The 15,734-nt window shown below is 42.8% G+C and overlaps 1 protein-coding gene across 1 annotated transcript in view; it reads right to left on the reverse strand.

The window, feature by feature from the left end:
- LOC138789265 (mucin-2-like) overlaps window positions 1–15,734 on the reverse strand; it is a 71,050-nt gene that overhangs the window by 14,099 nt on the left and 41,217 nt on the right. The window contains exons 15-18 of the mRNA XM_069967869.1: window positions 6,492–6,671; window positions 3,717–3,956; window positions 2,407–2,563; window positions 2,154–2,282 (exon numbers count right to left, since the gene is read on the reverse strand). Coding sequence (XP_069823970.1) covers window positions 2,154–2,282; window positions 2,407–2,563; window positions 3,717–3,956; window positions 6,492–6,671 — 706 coding nt within the window. The remainder of the gene's footprint in view (window positions 1–2,153; window positions 2,283–2,406; window positions 2,564–3,716; window positions 3,957–6,491; window positions 6,672–15,734) is intronic.

Here is a 15,734-nt window from a genome sequence, read left to right on the forward strand (position 1 = left end):
ATGGCTTCTGCATTGACTGGGGCTGGTATAAGTAGATCCTCACCACCAGGTGTATCCTCTCCTCTGAGAGGGCATATATTCTAGCATGTTTAGTACTGTAATGTCTAGAACACAGCTGAGGGCCAAAGTCTGACACCTGTTATAAACTACATTTCCCATTAGGACATACCTGTCCTGGCATGATGGGAATTGTAGTTTTGCAACTGCTGACACCTCTGGTCTAGAATGTTCCCTTTTCTCTGAGTTCCTGACTGCAGGGGATACAGTCTAGAATGTTCAGTATTGAAATGTCTAGTCCGTATCCTCTCCTCTGAGCTTCTCACTGAGCGGGCAGTATTACACAGCATGATTATGAGGTAAGGCTGGGCGATATTGGGCTAAATCAATATAGCGGTTAATCGCACACGTAGCCACGTTAAAAATAATTGAACATTAATTCTGATACAGGCAGCATGGTGGGTCAGTGGTTAGCACAGTAGCCTTGCAGCGCTGGGGTCCTGGGTTCAAATCCCACCAAGGGAAACATCTGCAAAGAGTTTGTATGTTCTCCCCTAGTGTTTGTGTGGGTTTCCTCCCACACCCAAAAACATACTGATAGGTGAAAAGGTGAATCTGTGTGTGCTATACAAATAAACAATTTTTATTATGACATGCCAAGTTGGCCATATTTTGATTCTAAAAAGTGAAGGAAAAAAAAAAAAAGAACTCACTGAGCAGCAACACAAGGCCAGGCCATATAGTCTATTGTCATTATTATTTGTTATTATTAGGAGTTTCAGCAGAGACCTGAACATGTATACACAGGTATACAGCTATGTACACACTACAGGACGTGTATACACAGGTATACAGCTATGTACACACTACAGGATGTGTATATACATAGGTATACAGCTATGTACACACTACAGGACGTGTATACACAGGTATACAGCTATGTACACACTGCAGGACGTGTATACTCAGGTATACAGCTATATACACACTGCAGGACGTGTATACACGGGTATACAGCTATGTACACACTACAGGACGCGTATACACAGGTATACAGCTATGTACACACTACAGGATGTGTATATACAGGGGGTCACATAGGGATATGGGTATATGACTATACGGGGGGGCACATAGGGATGGGGGGACGGATAGAGGTGTATTACTACAAAGGGAGGGGTGGATAGAGGTGTATAACTATACAGAGGGCACATAGCGATGGGGGGCGGATAGAGGTGTATTACTATTAAAGGGAGGGGTGGATAGAGGTGTATTACTATACGGGGGGGGACATAGGGATGTGGGACGGATGGAGGTTTATTACTATACAGGGAGGGGTGGATAGAGGTGTATGACTATATGGGGGTTTATAGGGAGAGGTGTGTATGACTATATCGGGGGCTTATAGAGATAGGGGGATAGGGGTGTATAACTATACGGGGGGAATCTAGGGATGGGGGTGTATGACTATACAGGGGGCACATAAGGATAGGGGTGTATGACTATACAGGGGGTTATAGGGATAGGGGTGTATGACTATATGGGGGGGTTATAGGGATAGGGGTGTATGACTTTATGGGGGGCTTTTAGGGATATGGGGATAGGGGTGTATGACTATACGGGAGGGGGGGGGATTCTAGGGATAGGGGTGTATGACTATACAGGGGTGGGCACATAGGTATGGGGATGTATTACTATATGTATCAGAAAGGAACTGCTCAGAGCAGGAGAGCTTTTCTATAGGGATTCCCATAGAAAGCCTCTCCTTCTCGGGAGAGTTCCTCTCTTGGCCAGAGATGTCAGCAGAGAGCACTGTGTCACACTGAAAATAAAACAACATTTCCTGCAGGACATACAGCAGCTAATTATTATGTGAAGACTTGTGATTTTTTAATAGAAGTAAACTACAAATCTATATAACTTTCTGTCACCAGTTGAATAAAAAAAAAAGAAAAAGAAAAGATTTTCGCTGGACAACCCCTTTAATGTTGAAACCTCTCTGCATAGGGTTTTTGCCTCATTTGAAATATCCATTTGTAAAATCTTCCATAATATCACTATAAACTAAAAGCTGACTTCATTATTAAAATAAACTAGTATTAAGGTAGAAAATGATAAAAGACTAAATTAAAAAAGCCGAGGTGGCCTCACATTACCTTCTACTTTGACTGGTTCAGATGAACAGTTTCCAGATGGGTTTCTGCAGGTCTTCAAGCAGCTGCTTCCACAAGATTTATAATGCCACTCACACTTGCCTTTCTCATTGTAATAGTCACAGAACACAGCTACACAAAAAGACAACAAGCACATACTGCATAAGTAACTATTAAATATTATAAGAAATCTGTTTAAGAAGCAGAAAGTCCTGTTTTTCTAAGAGAGAATGACTTCAGTATATGTGATACTTACGACATCGGTGTGGAGTTCTCCAGTCAATACAAATACAATGGGCGAGACATTGCTGAGCATACATTGCTATAGCTGTACAATAACAATCACAGTCTCCTCCTTCATCACAAGCACAGGAATCTTTCACACAAGCATCATAGTAACTAGTGGGATCGACCTGTAATTATAAAAGCGGAAATCACTATAATAAGAAAAATATTTAACTGTTAAAACTGAGTGGTTAGAGTAGGGGAAGTATTTTCCGCTGAATTTTAAACTGTAATTTTTTTTTTGCCCAGATAACTCTTACAGCCTTTCACTTACAGGCTTTCTCTGCAGGAACCTCCCAATCCTCCCTCAAAAAGGTTCCTCTACCAACCATTTTGCATCCCCAACAGAGCCCTATATGCATGGAAACAGTGTGCGCTGTTGGAAGGAGGCAGGATTGTAAATAGGAATTAAGCTTGGGCAGCCATTTTAGAGTCCAAGTAGCAACAGAATCCAAAGAGCATCAAAGCATTGACAATGCTTTGATGTCAGACACATGAAAAAGGGATCAGTGCATTCTGAAACGTGTTGTGTCATTTATTAAATACATTTTTAGTACTTTATTTTGGCTTGCTTTTTTACTTGGACCTGCGCCCGTTGGACCCAGTTATGGAGTGGAGGATTCTGTTGCTGTTACTATCCCGTTGTGGTTGCCTGAGAGTGGCTGCAGTTCATATACCTGCTGTGGTCAAGTGTTGTGCCTTGTATTTGCACAACACCATCAGGTGAGAATTTCCATTTTCTTTTTTTCGATGCCCTTTTGCCTGATTTCTACACTATGGAGCACTGTTCATTTTTATATCAAGTAGGAACAGGACAGGACAAGAGGTTTCTTCATAGGTATTGTCATGATCGACTTGTCATTGACTACAGCAGAACAAAGTGAAGGTTCTGGAGTGGCCATCTGAGCCTCCTGACCTCAATAACATTGAGCCACTCTAGGAAGATCTCAAGCACGCAGGTCATGCAAGACAACCAGGAATTTACAGAAACTGGAGGCTTTTTGACAAGAAAAGAAAAGACTAAACTGTCATTGATGTTAGAGGAGGCAATGCATAGTATTAAGAACTGGGGTATGTAAACTTTTGATCAACCACTAACCATGAGTGGAAAAAAGTTTTGTTATTCATATTCTCTGAAAAAAGGGACAAGAAAGCAAAAATTCTGCCAGGGTATGGAAACATTTGAGCACAACTGTAACATATACAGACAACGCTACCAACTATAACAAACACTGCCTTGTTGCATTGTCTTACTGTAAGAGAGGCTGTCAATAATATTACCTCAGAATGGCAGGGTTTGAATGAATCACTCAGGATGATGCTACACTGTCTCTGTGCCCATGGCTTTCGGTGTGGGCTACTTTCACAGGGTTCTATCATTACTTCTGTTTCTGGACATGATGGTAAAAGTTTCCAGCTATTACCAAATTCTATCACGTCTTCTACAGTACAGTGACCTCTGGTGTTAAAATCATTGTTCGAATTGCCATCGTAATTTCCACAAAGTCCACAGACATTATGCTGTTTGATATGAAAAGATAAACATACATTATTGCACATAATTGTGAGAACAGTGTATATTAAATTCTTGTTGATTGCTTTAACTTATTGCAAATCGACAATCCATCTTTTTAGAAATGGTGACCTTCAAGGGTACATTTAAAGTGCTATAACAATTTCACCGAGTTAAGTGCTGTACTTCAAGATGGTCTTTGGTTATAAGTGATGTACCCCAAGGTTCAGATGCTGTCATTCATTTATTTATTAGCACAGAAGCAGTGATAAAGAGGACTAGCTCTACCTGGGCTTTTACCATGCTAGAAAACCCCTCCTGGACACTTGAGCCTCATGTGCCTATTAACAATAAGGAAGATATCTTGGCACTGGAGAGAACTACTGGACTACAAATGGTATGTATGGCATCCTAGGGATTAACCCTATCTATTTATGATCTAAATTACACCCCTGTATTTATACTGACTGGTCAACATTAAATGGAATGATGAATTAGTCAAATTTTTAATAAATTATGTTTCTCAAATGAAAGAAACTTGGTGGTGTATCTATCAAATGCTGATGCCCTATTATTAAAGGGGTTATTCAGTGCTACAAAAACATGGCCACTTTTATTCCAGAGACAGCACCAGCATCTTGTCTCCAGTTCAGGTGTGGTTTGCAAATAAGCTCCGTTCACTTCAATGGAACCAAGTTACAAAACCTGCACCCAAACTGGAGAGAAGAGTGGTGCTGTCTCTGGAAGAAAGCAACCATGTTTTTGTAGCGCTGGATAACCTCTTTAAGGTACTAACTCACTGGGCGGATCCGCAGCAAGTTCCTCGCTCCAAATTCACACCAAGACCCGCTGCAGGTCCCTGCCTTGTACAGTCTATGGGCAGACAAACTTGCAGCAGGATGCATATCCCGCTGCGAGTTTGTCAGCAGCCCGCCCCGTTAACCCCCCGCCGGCTGGAGTCTATACATCACCGGGTCCCTGCTCCGGCTTGCTTCGGCTCCCAGTGTCTTCAAGTCCCGCTCAACCAATTAGTGCGCTGCGGCGGGGCAGCACATTGATTGGCTGAGCGGGACGTGCCGGGAAACCCTGAAGCAAGCCGGAACGGGGACCAGGTGATGTATACGCTCCAGCCGGCGGGGGGTTAACGGGGTGGTCTGCTGACAAACTCACAGCGGGATGTGCATCCTGCTGTGAGTTTGTCTGCTCATAGACTGTACAGGGCAGGGATCTGCAGCGAATCTGCCCAGTGAGTTTGTACCTTTAAATAGGTTTTTTTTTTTTCGAATTTGGGAAGATTGAGGACATTTATCAATCTGTGCCCTGGCATATTCCATGGTAAAGGCGCAGATGAGTCTGTGCAAAAATCTGCGCCGGTTAAGTGCCGAACATTAACCTAATGGGCTTATGGGAGGAAGGGGGGATGCAGCAAGGCAGAAAGGAGGTGTGGACTTCTCTTTTTGATTTATTAAAGTTAGGTCTGCAAACAGATGTAGATGATAGCAGAAATCCTCACCTTCTCTGGAGTAGTGACAGGCACAGGTCCTGCCGGGTTTACTAAGAGGCGTCCACCAGGGTTATTTGAGTGGTGCTTTATTTGAGACCAGAGTACTAGTTTTGATAAATGTCCCTTTGGGTATAAACCCACACACCGTATATACAGCAGATATGCAACAAATACGCAGCAGATTTGTTGGTACAGATTTGATGCTGTGTTCAGTTATTTAGATCTAATCTGCTGCGATTTTGCTGCGAGTTTGCTGCGAGTTTGCTGCGTATCGCAGCAGTAAATACGCTGCATATACGGTGTGTGGGTTTATACCCTTTAAGTGATTTAAAGTGCATAGCTACTGTAAAAGGCTAGTTTCACACATGGCAGTTTTTTGGAAAACGACCATTGCAGTTTTTAAGCCTAGGCCAGAAGTAGATCCAGTAGGAAGTAGAAGTCCTCTTTTTATATTTTTTCATTCTTTTTTTATCCACATCTGGCTTTGGCACAAAAACTGCAGTGGCAGTTTTCCAAAAAACTGCTGTGTTTGAAACCAGCCTAAACGTACCACTGTGGGACTACTCCTGACATCTCACTCCAATATGCCCTCAAACTTATTAATACTCGGAAGTAGGAGATTACTATTACAATTTATATGCATTTAAATGCATTTTGCTTTTCTGTACTTTCAAACTTGGCGTGCTAGGTTTTGTTTGTGTTCCCTGTATAGTTCTATTATTTAATATCTGTATGACCATTATTTAGAGATCTATTATAATAACTAAGGAATTGTCTTATAGTTTTATATAGTTTATAGTTTATATATGTGCCTATAGCAATACTACTAAGTAAGGTGCATGAAATCATGAGCCATGCCCAATATTTGGCTTGGAGTCCATATCACTCAATTTTTAACCTTGCTAAATACTTTTGAGTGCAGTTATTGATTTTATAGAATAACCAGTGAACTTAAATTAAAACATCTTCATATACATCATACACTATGCACATTTTTATGTCAAACCCCCGTTAAGCTTAAAATTCAAAGAATACTCACTTGAAAGTCTGCTGGGGCATTGATCCTGAGGCCTGTTTTTTTATTCCATATCAGGACCAGTCCATTCCTAATATTAATGATTAGATAAAGACTAGTATTCTGGATCTGAAATGGTGACTCATCTGCTTCACCGTGAACACTTATTTCTGCTTTTTCATTTTCTAATTGAAGAATGTAGTCCTGGGGATAGAGCATTTTATTGTTAGCATTTTATTGTTTTTGTTAACTATAAAATGAGAAAATATTTGCTATTTATTGTACATGCCTTAAAATCAATTGGAGTTATTACAATCACATAGTAGGCTGCCATCTTGATTCAAAGTCAGACGCCCTGGATGCTCACTGCTGTTCTAGGCATAGTTATTGTCTGTTTACTCAACATCACCTTTTTAACTACTGCAGACTCCATGGTACAATCTTACTATGTGTACAGGAGCTTACTAAGGACTATATACTGTAGCTGCCAGAGGGGGAAGCAGACTCACTATGCTCACTTACTGGAGCATATATACAGCTGACAGAGGGGAAGACTATTATTATGTAGGAAACTTACTGCAGACTATATTTCAGCTATTAAAGGGTGATGTAAGTAACGATGAGCGAGCGAGTGCTGAGGTGCTCAATACTCGAGATAAATATTTCCTAATGCTCGGGTGCTCGTTTCGAGTAACGAACCCCATTGAAGTCAATGGGAAACTCAAGCATTTTTGCAGGGGACCCAAGCTCGGCCCAGGGAAGGTTGCTTGAAAACCTGTAAACCTCAGAAAATGATGGAAACACAACAGAAATGGATAGGAAACAGCAGGGGCAGCATGCATGGCATGGATGCCTCTGAGGCTGCCTAATCGCACCATTACGCCAAATTCTGGGCAACAGCCTAATGGTCAACCTCAAGACAATAGTGCTGACCCAGAACAAGATGGGCAAGGCACATCCGACCAAGGTCAAAGGCCTGAAGGTCACTTTGAAGGTCAAAGGCCTTGGAGAGTGTTCTACTGCCAGTGCCTGACAAGCTGACTGCTCCTCTCCTCCCCCCCTTAACCCCTTAGCGACCCATGACGTATCTGATACGTCATGGTGCCACGGGGGGGTGTTCAGAGTGTTATGAGAGATCAGTGCTGTGTATATACAAGTCCCCCAGGGGGACTTCTAGTTAAAGTAAAAATAAAAGTAAAAATGGTTTTTTATTAATAAATAATCCCCTCCCCTATTAACCCCTTAACGACATCGGGCGTACCTATACGCCCCCGCAGGGTGGGCTTTAACGCAAACGGGCGTATAGATACGCCCGATGTTTCCCCGATCGCTGTGTGTTCACACACAGCGGTTGGGGAAGATGGCCTGCTATAATGTATAGCAGGCCATCTCTGCTCGTCGTCACGGGGGGTGATTAACCCCTCCCGTGCCGACGATCGCTGCTATATGCTGATCAATACAGATCAGCATATAGCAGCTGAAAACAGCTTTCCGGGTCATCGGTGACCCGGTGGCCCGGAAAGCAATGGTGATTGGTGCTGTCCGAGATAGCACCAATCGCCATTAGTGTCCCCAACAAAGATTGCGCCGATGCCACCCCCACGATGCCAGTACCGGCCGGCCCATCACGGCGATCATACTGTAAAAAACAGTTTTGCCGGGTTCTGCACCCCCCAGCTAGGTAGCTGAGAGGTGCAGTACACGTGTGTGTGGTGCAGGTGTACCATACTCACCTGATCTGGCCGTCCGGAGCGAAGATCTGCGGTCCGCGCCGTCCTCGTGTCTTCTTCGCGTCGCTTCCGGGTTCGTTCGTCCAGCGTCGGAAATCTTCGGAAACACTCGGGTCTTCGTTTTCGGCGGGCCTCGGTAATCTCCGGCAATCTTCTCTCTACTGCCCCCTAGCGGCTGATCAGTGAATATCATTCACTGATCAGTTGCTTTGGGTTAAGAAGATATATATTTTTTTTCCCCCCAATTTTTTTCTTTTTACTTTTTTTGCGCCCTAACGCCGCTGAGTACTGATCAGCATCGCACGTAAGTGCGCCACTGATCAGCAACTCCTCCTTTTTGGCGTAGGAGCGTTTTTCCCCCCTATATCCTACCGCCACTGTCTGCTGATAAGTGCCGCACGTAAGTGCGACATTTATCAGCAGCTCCTTTCTTGGCGTAGGGATATTATTTTCTTACTGTCAAAAGAACTTAAAAAACACTACATTACACTACACTACATGAAATAAAGTTTTGCACTGAACATTTACATACCCCATATACTAGTCCCCGTATAAAGATGGCCCCCAGGGTGTTTTCGGCGTCGGACGCATATGCTATTATTGCCTCCAACACCGAAACAGCCAGTGAGAATGAATGGGGGGGATCCTTCTTTCCTCCATTCATCCTCATCATCATCATCATCATCAAGTGACGTGTCTGGGGGTAGCGTAGCGTACGCTGCCCCCCAGACACGTCTTTTCCGCCAGTACCGTCCCAATAAGAGATCACGGTATGGCGTGAAATTCTACAAACTCTGTGACAGTACCTCAGGGTACACTTACAGATTGACAGGCTGGGTTCACACTATGTATATTTGAGGCTGTATTTGTGAGGCTGTATAGCAACCAAAACCAGGAGTGGATTGAAAACACAGAAAGGCTATGTTCACATAATGTTGTAATTGAGTGGATGGCCGTCATTTAATGGCAAATTTTTGCTGTTATTTTAAAACAACGGCTGTTATATTGAAATGATGGCAGTTATTTACCGTTATATGACGGCCATCCACTCAATTTCAACATTGTGTGAACAGAGCCTTTCTGTGTTTTCAATCCACTCCTGGTTTTGGTTGCTATGAGGACCTGACTTGAGGACCAAATACTGCCTGAAGTATACAGTGTGTGAACCCAGCCTTAGAGTACGTGCACACTGCGGAATGGCGAAGGATAACCCTTTGTGCATTCCGCAGCTGGCACCCGCCGGCGGACTGATGCAGGCGCGCGTCTCCGCCCGTGTCATAGACTCTATTCTATGCACGGGCGGATTCCGTTGTCCGTCCAAAGAATGAACACGTTCATTCTTTGGACAGAGGGCGGAATCCGCCCGTGCATAGAATGGAGTGTGACACGAGCGGAGACGCATGCCTGCATCAGTCCGCCGGCGGGTGCCAGCTGCGGAATGCACAAAGGGTTATCCTTCGCCATTCCGCAGTGTACATGTACCATTACAGTGTATGAAGGAAGGGACACCCGAATCCTTCCGCCAGATGCCCCCTCCCCCCCCATCCTCGGAGTTAGTGGGAAGATCGTCCAGGAACTGATCTTTCCACTGCTGGATAAAGGTCACCACCCGTACGGGGATAACATTTATACTAGCGCCCCCCTCTTCTGGTCCCTCGCTGCCCGAGCTACTGTAGCTTGCGGCACAATCCAAAAATATCAGAAGCCGTAAAAAAGCCCTAATATTTAGCAGCCATGGAGCGGACCCAGCGCTTCTGGATATGAAGGACCCCGGATCGCACCAGGACAACATTTTCCAGGTGACGTCCCCCACACTGGAAAACAGGAGACCCCAGAAGAAGTACAGAGTGTGGCGTAACAGGGGGATCAGGAAGGACACCATTTTCCAGTGTAACGCCTGTGCTGATCACCCCGGCCTCTGCATACTGGATCGCTCCAAGGCGCACCACACGTCATTGGAGTTCTACATTATCTAAATTCTGTCCATTATTCCTATTTCAGGGGTCACGTTGATCCAGGGATTATTCTGATCGCCATTATGGAGTCGGGAAGGAATTTTTCCCCAGTGATGAGGCTACTGTCGTCTGCCTCACGAGGGTTTTTTGCCTTCCTCTGGATCAACACAGGTTGAATTTGATGGACACCTGTCATTTCCAACCTTATAAACTAATAATTGGCCTAATACCCCCAAATAAATTAGAATTGTCCCTTTTCCCCAGCTAAGTAGGTATGGCTGCCATTCCTATTAGAGGATGCCATGATGCAATTACAAAGCCTCTGTGCGGCCAGGACAGTAGAGACCCCCCACAAGTGACCCCATTCTGGAAACTACACCCCATAAGGAATCTAACAAGGGGGGCAGCGGGGATATGGCCCCCTTGTGACGGCCACATTTGGGACGTGAAAATGAAAAAAAAATTATTTTTTATTTTCTCGGCACATGTTCTACGTAAGTGCCCATCACCAGTGGGGTCCATATGCTCACTGCACCCCTTGTTGGATTCCTTATGGGGTGTAGTTTCCTTAATGGGGTCACTTGTGGGGAATTTCTACTGTTCTGGCAGCACAGCAGCTTTGTAAATGCGACATGGCCTCCATCCTCCATTCCAGCCTCTAAATGGCGCTCTGTCCCTTTGGTGGCTTGCCCTGTGCCAATATGGCACATTATGTCCACATGTGGGGTATTTTCGTACTCACCCTACATGTTTTGTGTTCACTTTCTTTTTTAACCCCTTGTGGAAAAGGAAAAAAATCAAGGCTAGACCAACATTTAGTGTAAAAAATGTTTAATTTTTACACTAAATCATTGATCTTGTCTTGATTTTTTCATTTTCACAAGGGGTTAAAAGATAAAAAAAAAACACTAAATGTGTAGCGCAATTTCCCCTGAGTATGGAAATACCCGACATGTGGACATAAAGCGCCATATGGGTGCAGGGTAAGCCTCCAAAGGGAAGGAGCGCCATTTGTTTTTTGAAGGGTGGATTTGGCTGGAATGGATTCCAAGGGCCTTGTTGCATTTAAAAGGCCCCTGTGTTGCCAAGACAGTTGAACCCCCCCACAATTGACTCCATTATGAAAACTACACCCCTCAGGGAATGTAACAAGGGGTGTAGTGAGCATATGGACCCCACTGGTGACGGGCACAAATGTGGAACAATATGGCGTGAAAATTAAATATTACATTTTTTACACTATAATGTTGGTTTAGCCTTAAATTTTTCATTTTCACAAGGGGTTAAAAGAGAAAAAAACACACAAAATGTGTAGAGCAATTCCCCCTGAGTCCGTAAATACCCCACATGTGGACATAAAGCGCCGTGTGGGTGCAGGGCAAGCCTCCGAAGGGAAGGAGCGCCATTTGGATTTTGGAGGCTGGATTTGGCCAGAATGGATGATGAACGCCATGTCGCATTTACAGAGCCCTCGTGCTGCCAAAACACTGGAAACCCCCCACAAGTGACCCCATTCTGGAAACTACACCCCTCAAGGAATCTATCAAGGGGTCCAGTCAGGATATGGACCCCTTGATGCCGAGAAAGTGAAAAAAATGAAAATTTTCCCTTTCACGTCACATTGTTCCACATTTGTGCCCGTCACCAGTGGGGTCCATATGCTCACTGCACCCCTTGTTAGATTCCTTGAGGGGTGTAGTTTCCAAAATGGGGTCACTTGTGGGGGGTTTCCAGTGTCTTGGCAGCACGAGGGGTCTGTAAATGCGACATGACCCTTGAAATCCATTCCAGTAAAATCCAGCTTGCAAAGGACAATTGGCGCTCCTTCCCTTTGGAGGCTCGTCCTGCGCCCGCTTGGCACTTTATGTCCACATGTGGGGTATTTCTGTACTCGGGAGAAACTGCGCTACACGTTTGGTGTTTTTTTTTTCTTTTATCCCCTTGTAAAAATGAAAAATGAAGGCTAGAACAACATTTTAGTGTAAAAAATAGAATTTTTCCTTTTTTACACCACATTGTTCTGAAAATCTGTGAAGCCCCTTTGGTGTCCAAATGCTCACCGCACCCCTTGTTACATTCCTTGAGGGGTGCAGTTTTCTAAGTGGTGTCCCTTTAGGGGTGTTTTTAATGTTTTGGCACCCCAGAGCCTCTGCCAACCTGAAGTGGTACGGTCAAAAATAACCAAATATAACGGAGGCGTTGAAATTCACTGGGTGCTCCTTTATATCTGAGGCTTGTGGTTGCATCAAATAGCGCAATACGGCCACATATGGGGTATTTCTATAAACTGCAGAAATGGGGCAATCAATATTGGGGTGCATTCCTCTGGTAATAGGTTTATCATTATGAAAGATATTGGATTACAATAAAATCTCTGCACAGAAAATAAAAATTTTCAAATTTCTTACACACTTGGCTTTTATTTCTGTGACTCCCCTAAAGGGTTAAAACACTTTCTGGATGTGCTTTTGCAGAGTTTGGGGGGTGCAGTTTCTGAAATGCGGTGCTTTGTGGGGCTTTCTAACATACAGGCCCCTCAAATACACTTTCAACCTGAACAGGTCCCTGAAAATATCTGATTTTGAAATTTTACAGAAAATTTGGAAAATTGCTGCTCATGATTTAAGCTTTCTATTGTCTAAAAAAAATGAAATATAGTTTAATAAATGCTGCCACCATAAAGTAGACATGTTGCTTATGCTATTTAATATATAATTTATGTGGCATAACCATTTTCTGTATAAGCAGGAAGGTTTCAAAGTTGGAAAAATGCATTTTTTCACAATTTTTCACGTTATTTTGGTGTTTTTCATAAAGATTCGTTATGAGTATCGACTCCATTTTACCAGAAATGTGAAGTACAATATGTCACGAGAAAACAATCTCAGAATCAGCCGGATAGGTAAAAGCATCCCGAAGTTATTAATGACTAAAGTGACACAGGTCATATTCATAAAATTTGTCTCTGTCCTTAAGGCCATTTCAGGCTCTGTCCTTAAGGGGTTAAAAGTCCAAATCACCCCCCTTTTCCCATTTTATAAATATAAATAAACAAATAAACATATTTAGTATCGCCGCGCGCTTAATCGCCCGAACAGAAAAAAATTAATAAAAAGTGATCAAAAAGTCACATATGTGCAATCAAGGTACCGATAGAAAATACATGTCATGGCACAAAAACTGACACCTCACACAGCCCCATAGACCAAAGGATAAAAGCGTTATAAGCCTGGTAATAGAACCATTTTAACCCCTTAAGGTCAAAGCCTATTTTCGTTTTTGCGCTTTTGCTTATTCCATTTTAAGTTTAAAAGTCCATAGCGCTTGCATTTTTTCACCTAGAGACGTATATGAGCGCTTATTTTTTGCGAAACCAATTGTACTTTGCAATGACAGGCATTATTTTTCCATAACATATGCTGCGAAACCGGAAAAAAATCATTTGCGCTGTCAAATTGAAAAAAAAATTAATTTGTTTTGATTTCGGAGAGTTTTGCATTTACGCCGTCCGTCCTATGGTAAAACTGACTTGTTATGCATGTTCCTCAAGTCGTTACGATTACTATGATATATAACATGTATAACTTATATTGTATCTGATGGCCTGTAAAAAATTCAAACCATTTTTAACAAATACACGTTCCTTAAAATCGCTCCATTCCCAGGCTTATAGCGCTTTTATCCTTTGGTCTATGGGGCTGTGTGAGGTGTCAGTTTTTGCGCCATGAAGCGTTCTTTCTATCGGTACCTTGATTGCGCATATACGACTTTTTGATAGTTTTTTATAAAATTTTTTCTGGATTTGATGTGACCAAAAATGCGCAATTTTGCACTTTGGAATTTTTTTGCGCTGACGCCGTTTACCGTGCGAGATCAGGAATGTGATTAATTAATAGTTCGGGCGATTACGCGCGCGGCGATACTAAATATGTTTATTTATTTATTTATTAATTTATATTTATAAAATGGGAAAAGGGAGGTGATTTGGACTTTTATTAGGGGAGGGGATTTTTTATTAATAAAAACACTTTTTTACTTTTTTTTTTAAATGGACTAGAAGCCCCCCTGGGGGGCTTGTATATACATAGCACTGATCTCTCATAGAGATCAATGCTGTGTATATACACAGCAAAGATCCATCAGATCGGTCATAGATTACTATGGCCTGCTGCAGGCCATAGCAATCTATTGCCGAGCCGGGATCAGCGTCATTCCAACGCTGAGGCCCGGCACGGGCAGAAGAACGGATCTCCCCCCCCCCCGCGATCGCATCGCGGGGGGGAGATCCGACCCACTAGACACCAGGGATGTTGTGCATAAAGCACTTCAATGCAGCTGTCAGGTTTGACAGCTGCATTGAAGTGCTTAATTAGCCGGCGCGGCAACGGGACCCGTGCCGGCTAACAGAGGCACTGCCCGGCTGCACGTGTCAGCCGGGATCAGCCCCGCTCTGAACACCCCCCGCGGCGCGATGACGTATCAGATTTGTCATGGGTCGCTAAGGGGTTAAGGAACATATATTTGTTAACAATGGTTTGAATTTTTTACAAGCCATCAGATAATATAAAAGTTATACATGTTAAATATCGTTGTAATCGTAACGACTTGAGGAACATGCATAACAAGTCAAGTTTTTTTTTTCATTTTGACAGTGCAAATGATTTTTTTCCGGTTTCGCAGCAAATGTTATGGAAAAATAATGCCTGTCATTGCAAAGTACAATTGGTTTCACAAAAAATGAAGGCTCATGTGGGTGTCTAGGTGAAAAAATTCAAGCACTATGGCCTTTTAAACATAAAGTGGAAAAAGCAAAAGTGCAAAAATGAAAATTGGCTTTGACCTTAAGGGGTTAATAACTTGTCTTTTTAATTTACTAGACTGACCAGGGCTGGGGCATGACACCTCCTGACTACTTTAGCAGTTGGGGTAATTTTCCCAGTATCATGTCACTCACCACTTCTTCCCACCGCTTCTGTTCTGGCGAACGAATTAAAAAAAATATATATATATATTTTTGAAATTTGAATTATAATTTGATTTTGAGTTTGAATTAAAATTTTAGTTTGAATTCAAATTAGTTTAAATTTTGAGTTTGAAGTTTGATTTTTTTATTTATTTATTCAAGTTTGTATCCAGCAATAACATGGTATGAAACAGACAATACAATCATCCAATAAAAGTAGCCGGATCATGGCTAGATTTAGCCTCACATCCTCATGCAGTTGTGCATGAGAGGCAAAATCATTGGAGGTAGGGACAAAGAAATAACAATATAGTCTTCTTAAGAGGACAGGAATCTGAATAAATACACTTTAAGGCTATGTTCACACTACGTATATTTCAGTCAGTATATTTCAGTCAGTATTGCAACCAAAACCAGGAGTGGAATAAAAACACAGAAAGGATCTGTTCACACAATGTTGAAATTGAGTGGATGGCCGCCATATAACAATTAATAACTGCCATTATTTCAATATAACAGCCGTTGTTCTAAAATAACAGCAAATATTTGCCATTAAATGGCGGCCATCCACTCAATTTCAACATCGTGTGAACAGATCCTTTCTGTGTTTTCAATCCAC

The sequence above is a fragment of the Dendropsophus ebraccatus genome, chromosome 4 (genome assembly GCF_027789765.1).
Source record: "Dendropsophus ebraccatus isolate aDenEbr1 chromosome 4, aDenEbr1.pat, whole genome shotgun sequence".
NCBI lineage: Eukaryota > Metazoa > Chordata > Amphibia > Anura > Hylidae > Dendropsophus > Dendropsophus ebraccatus.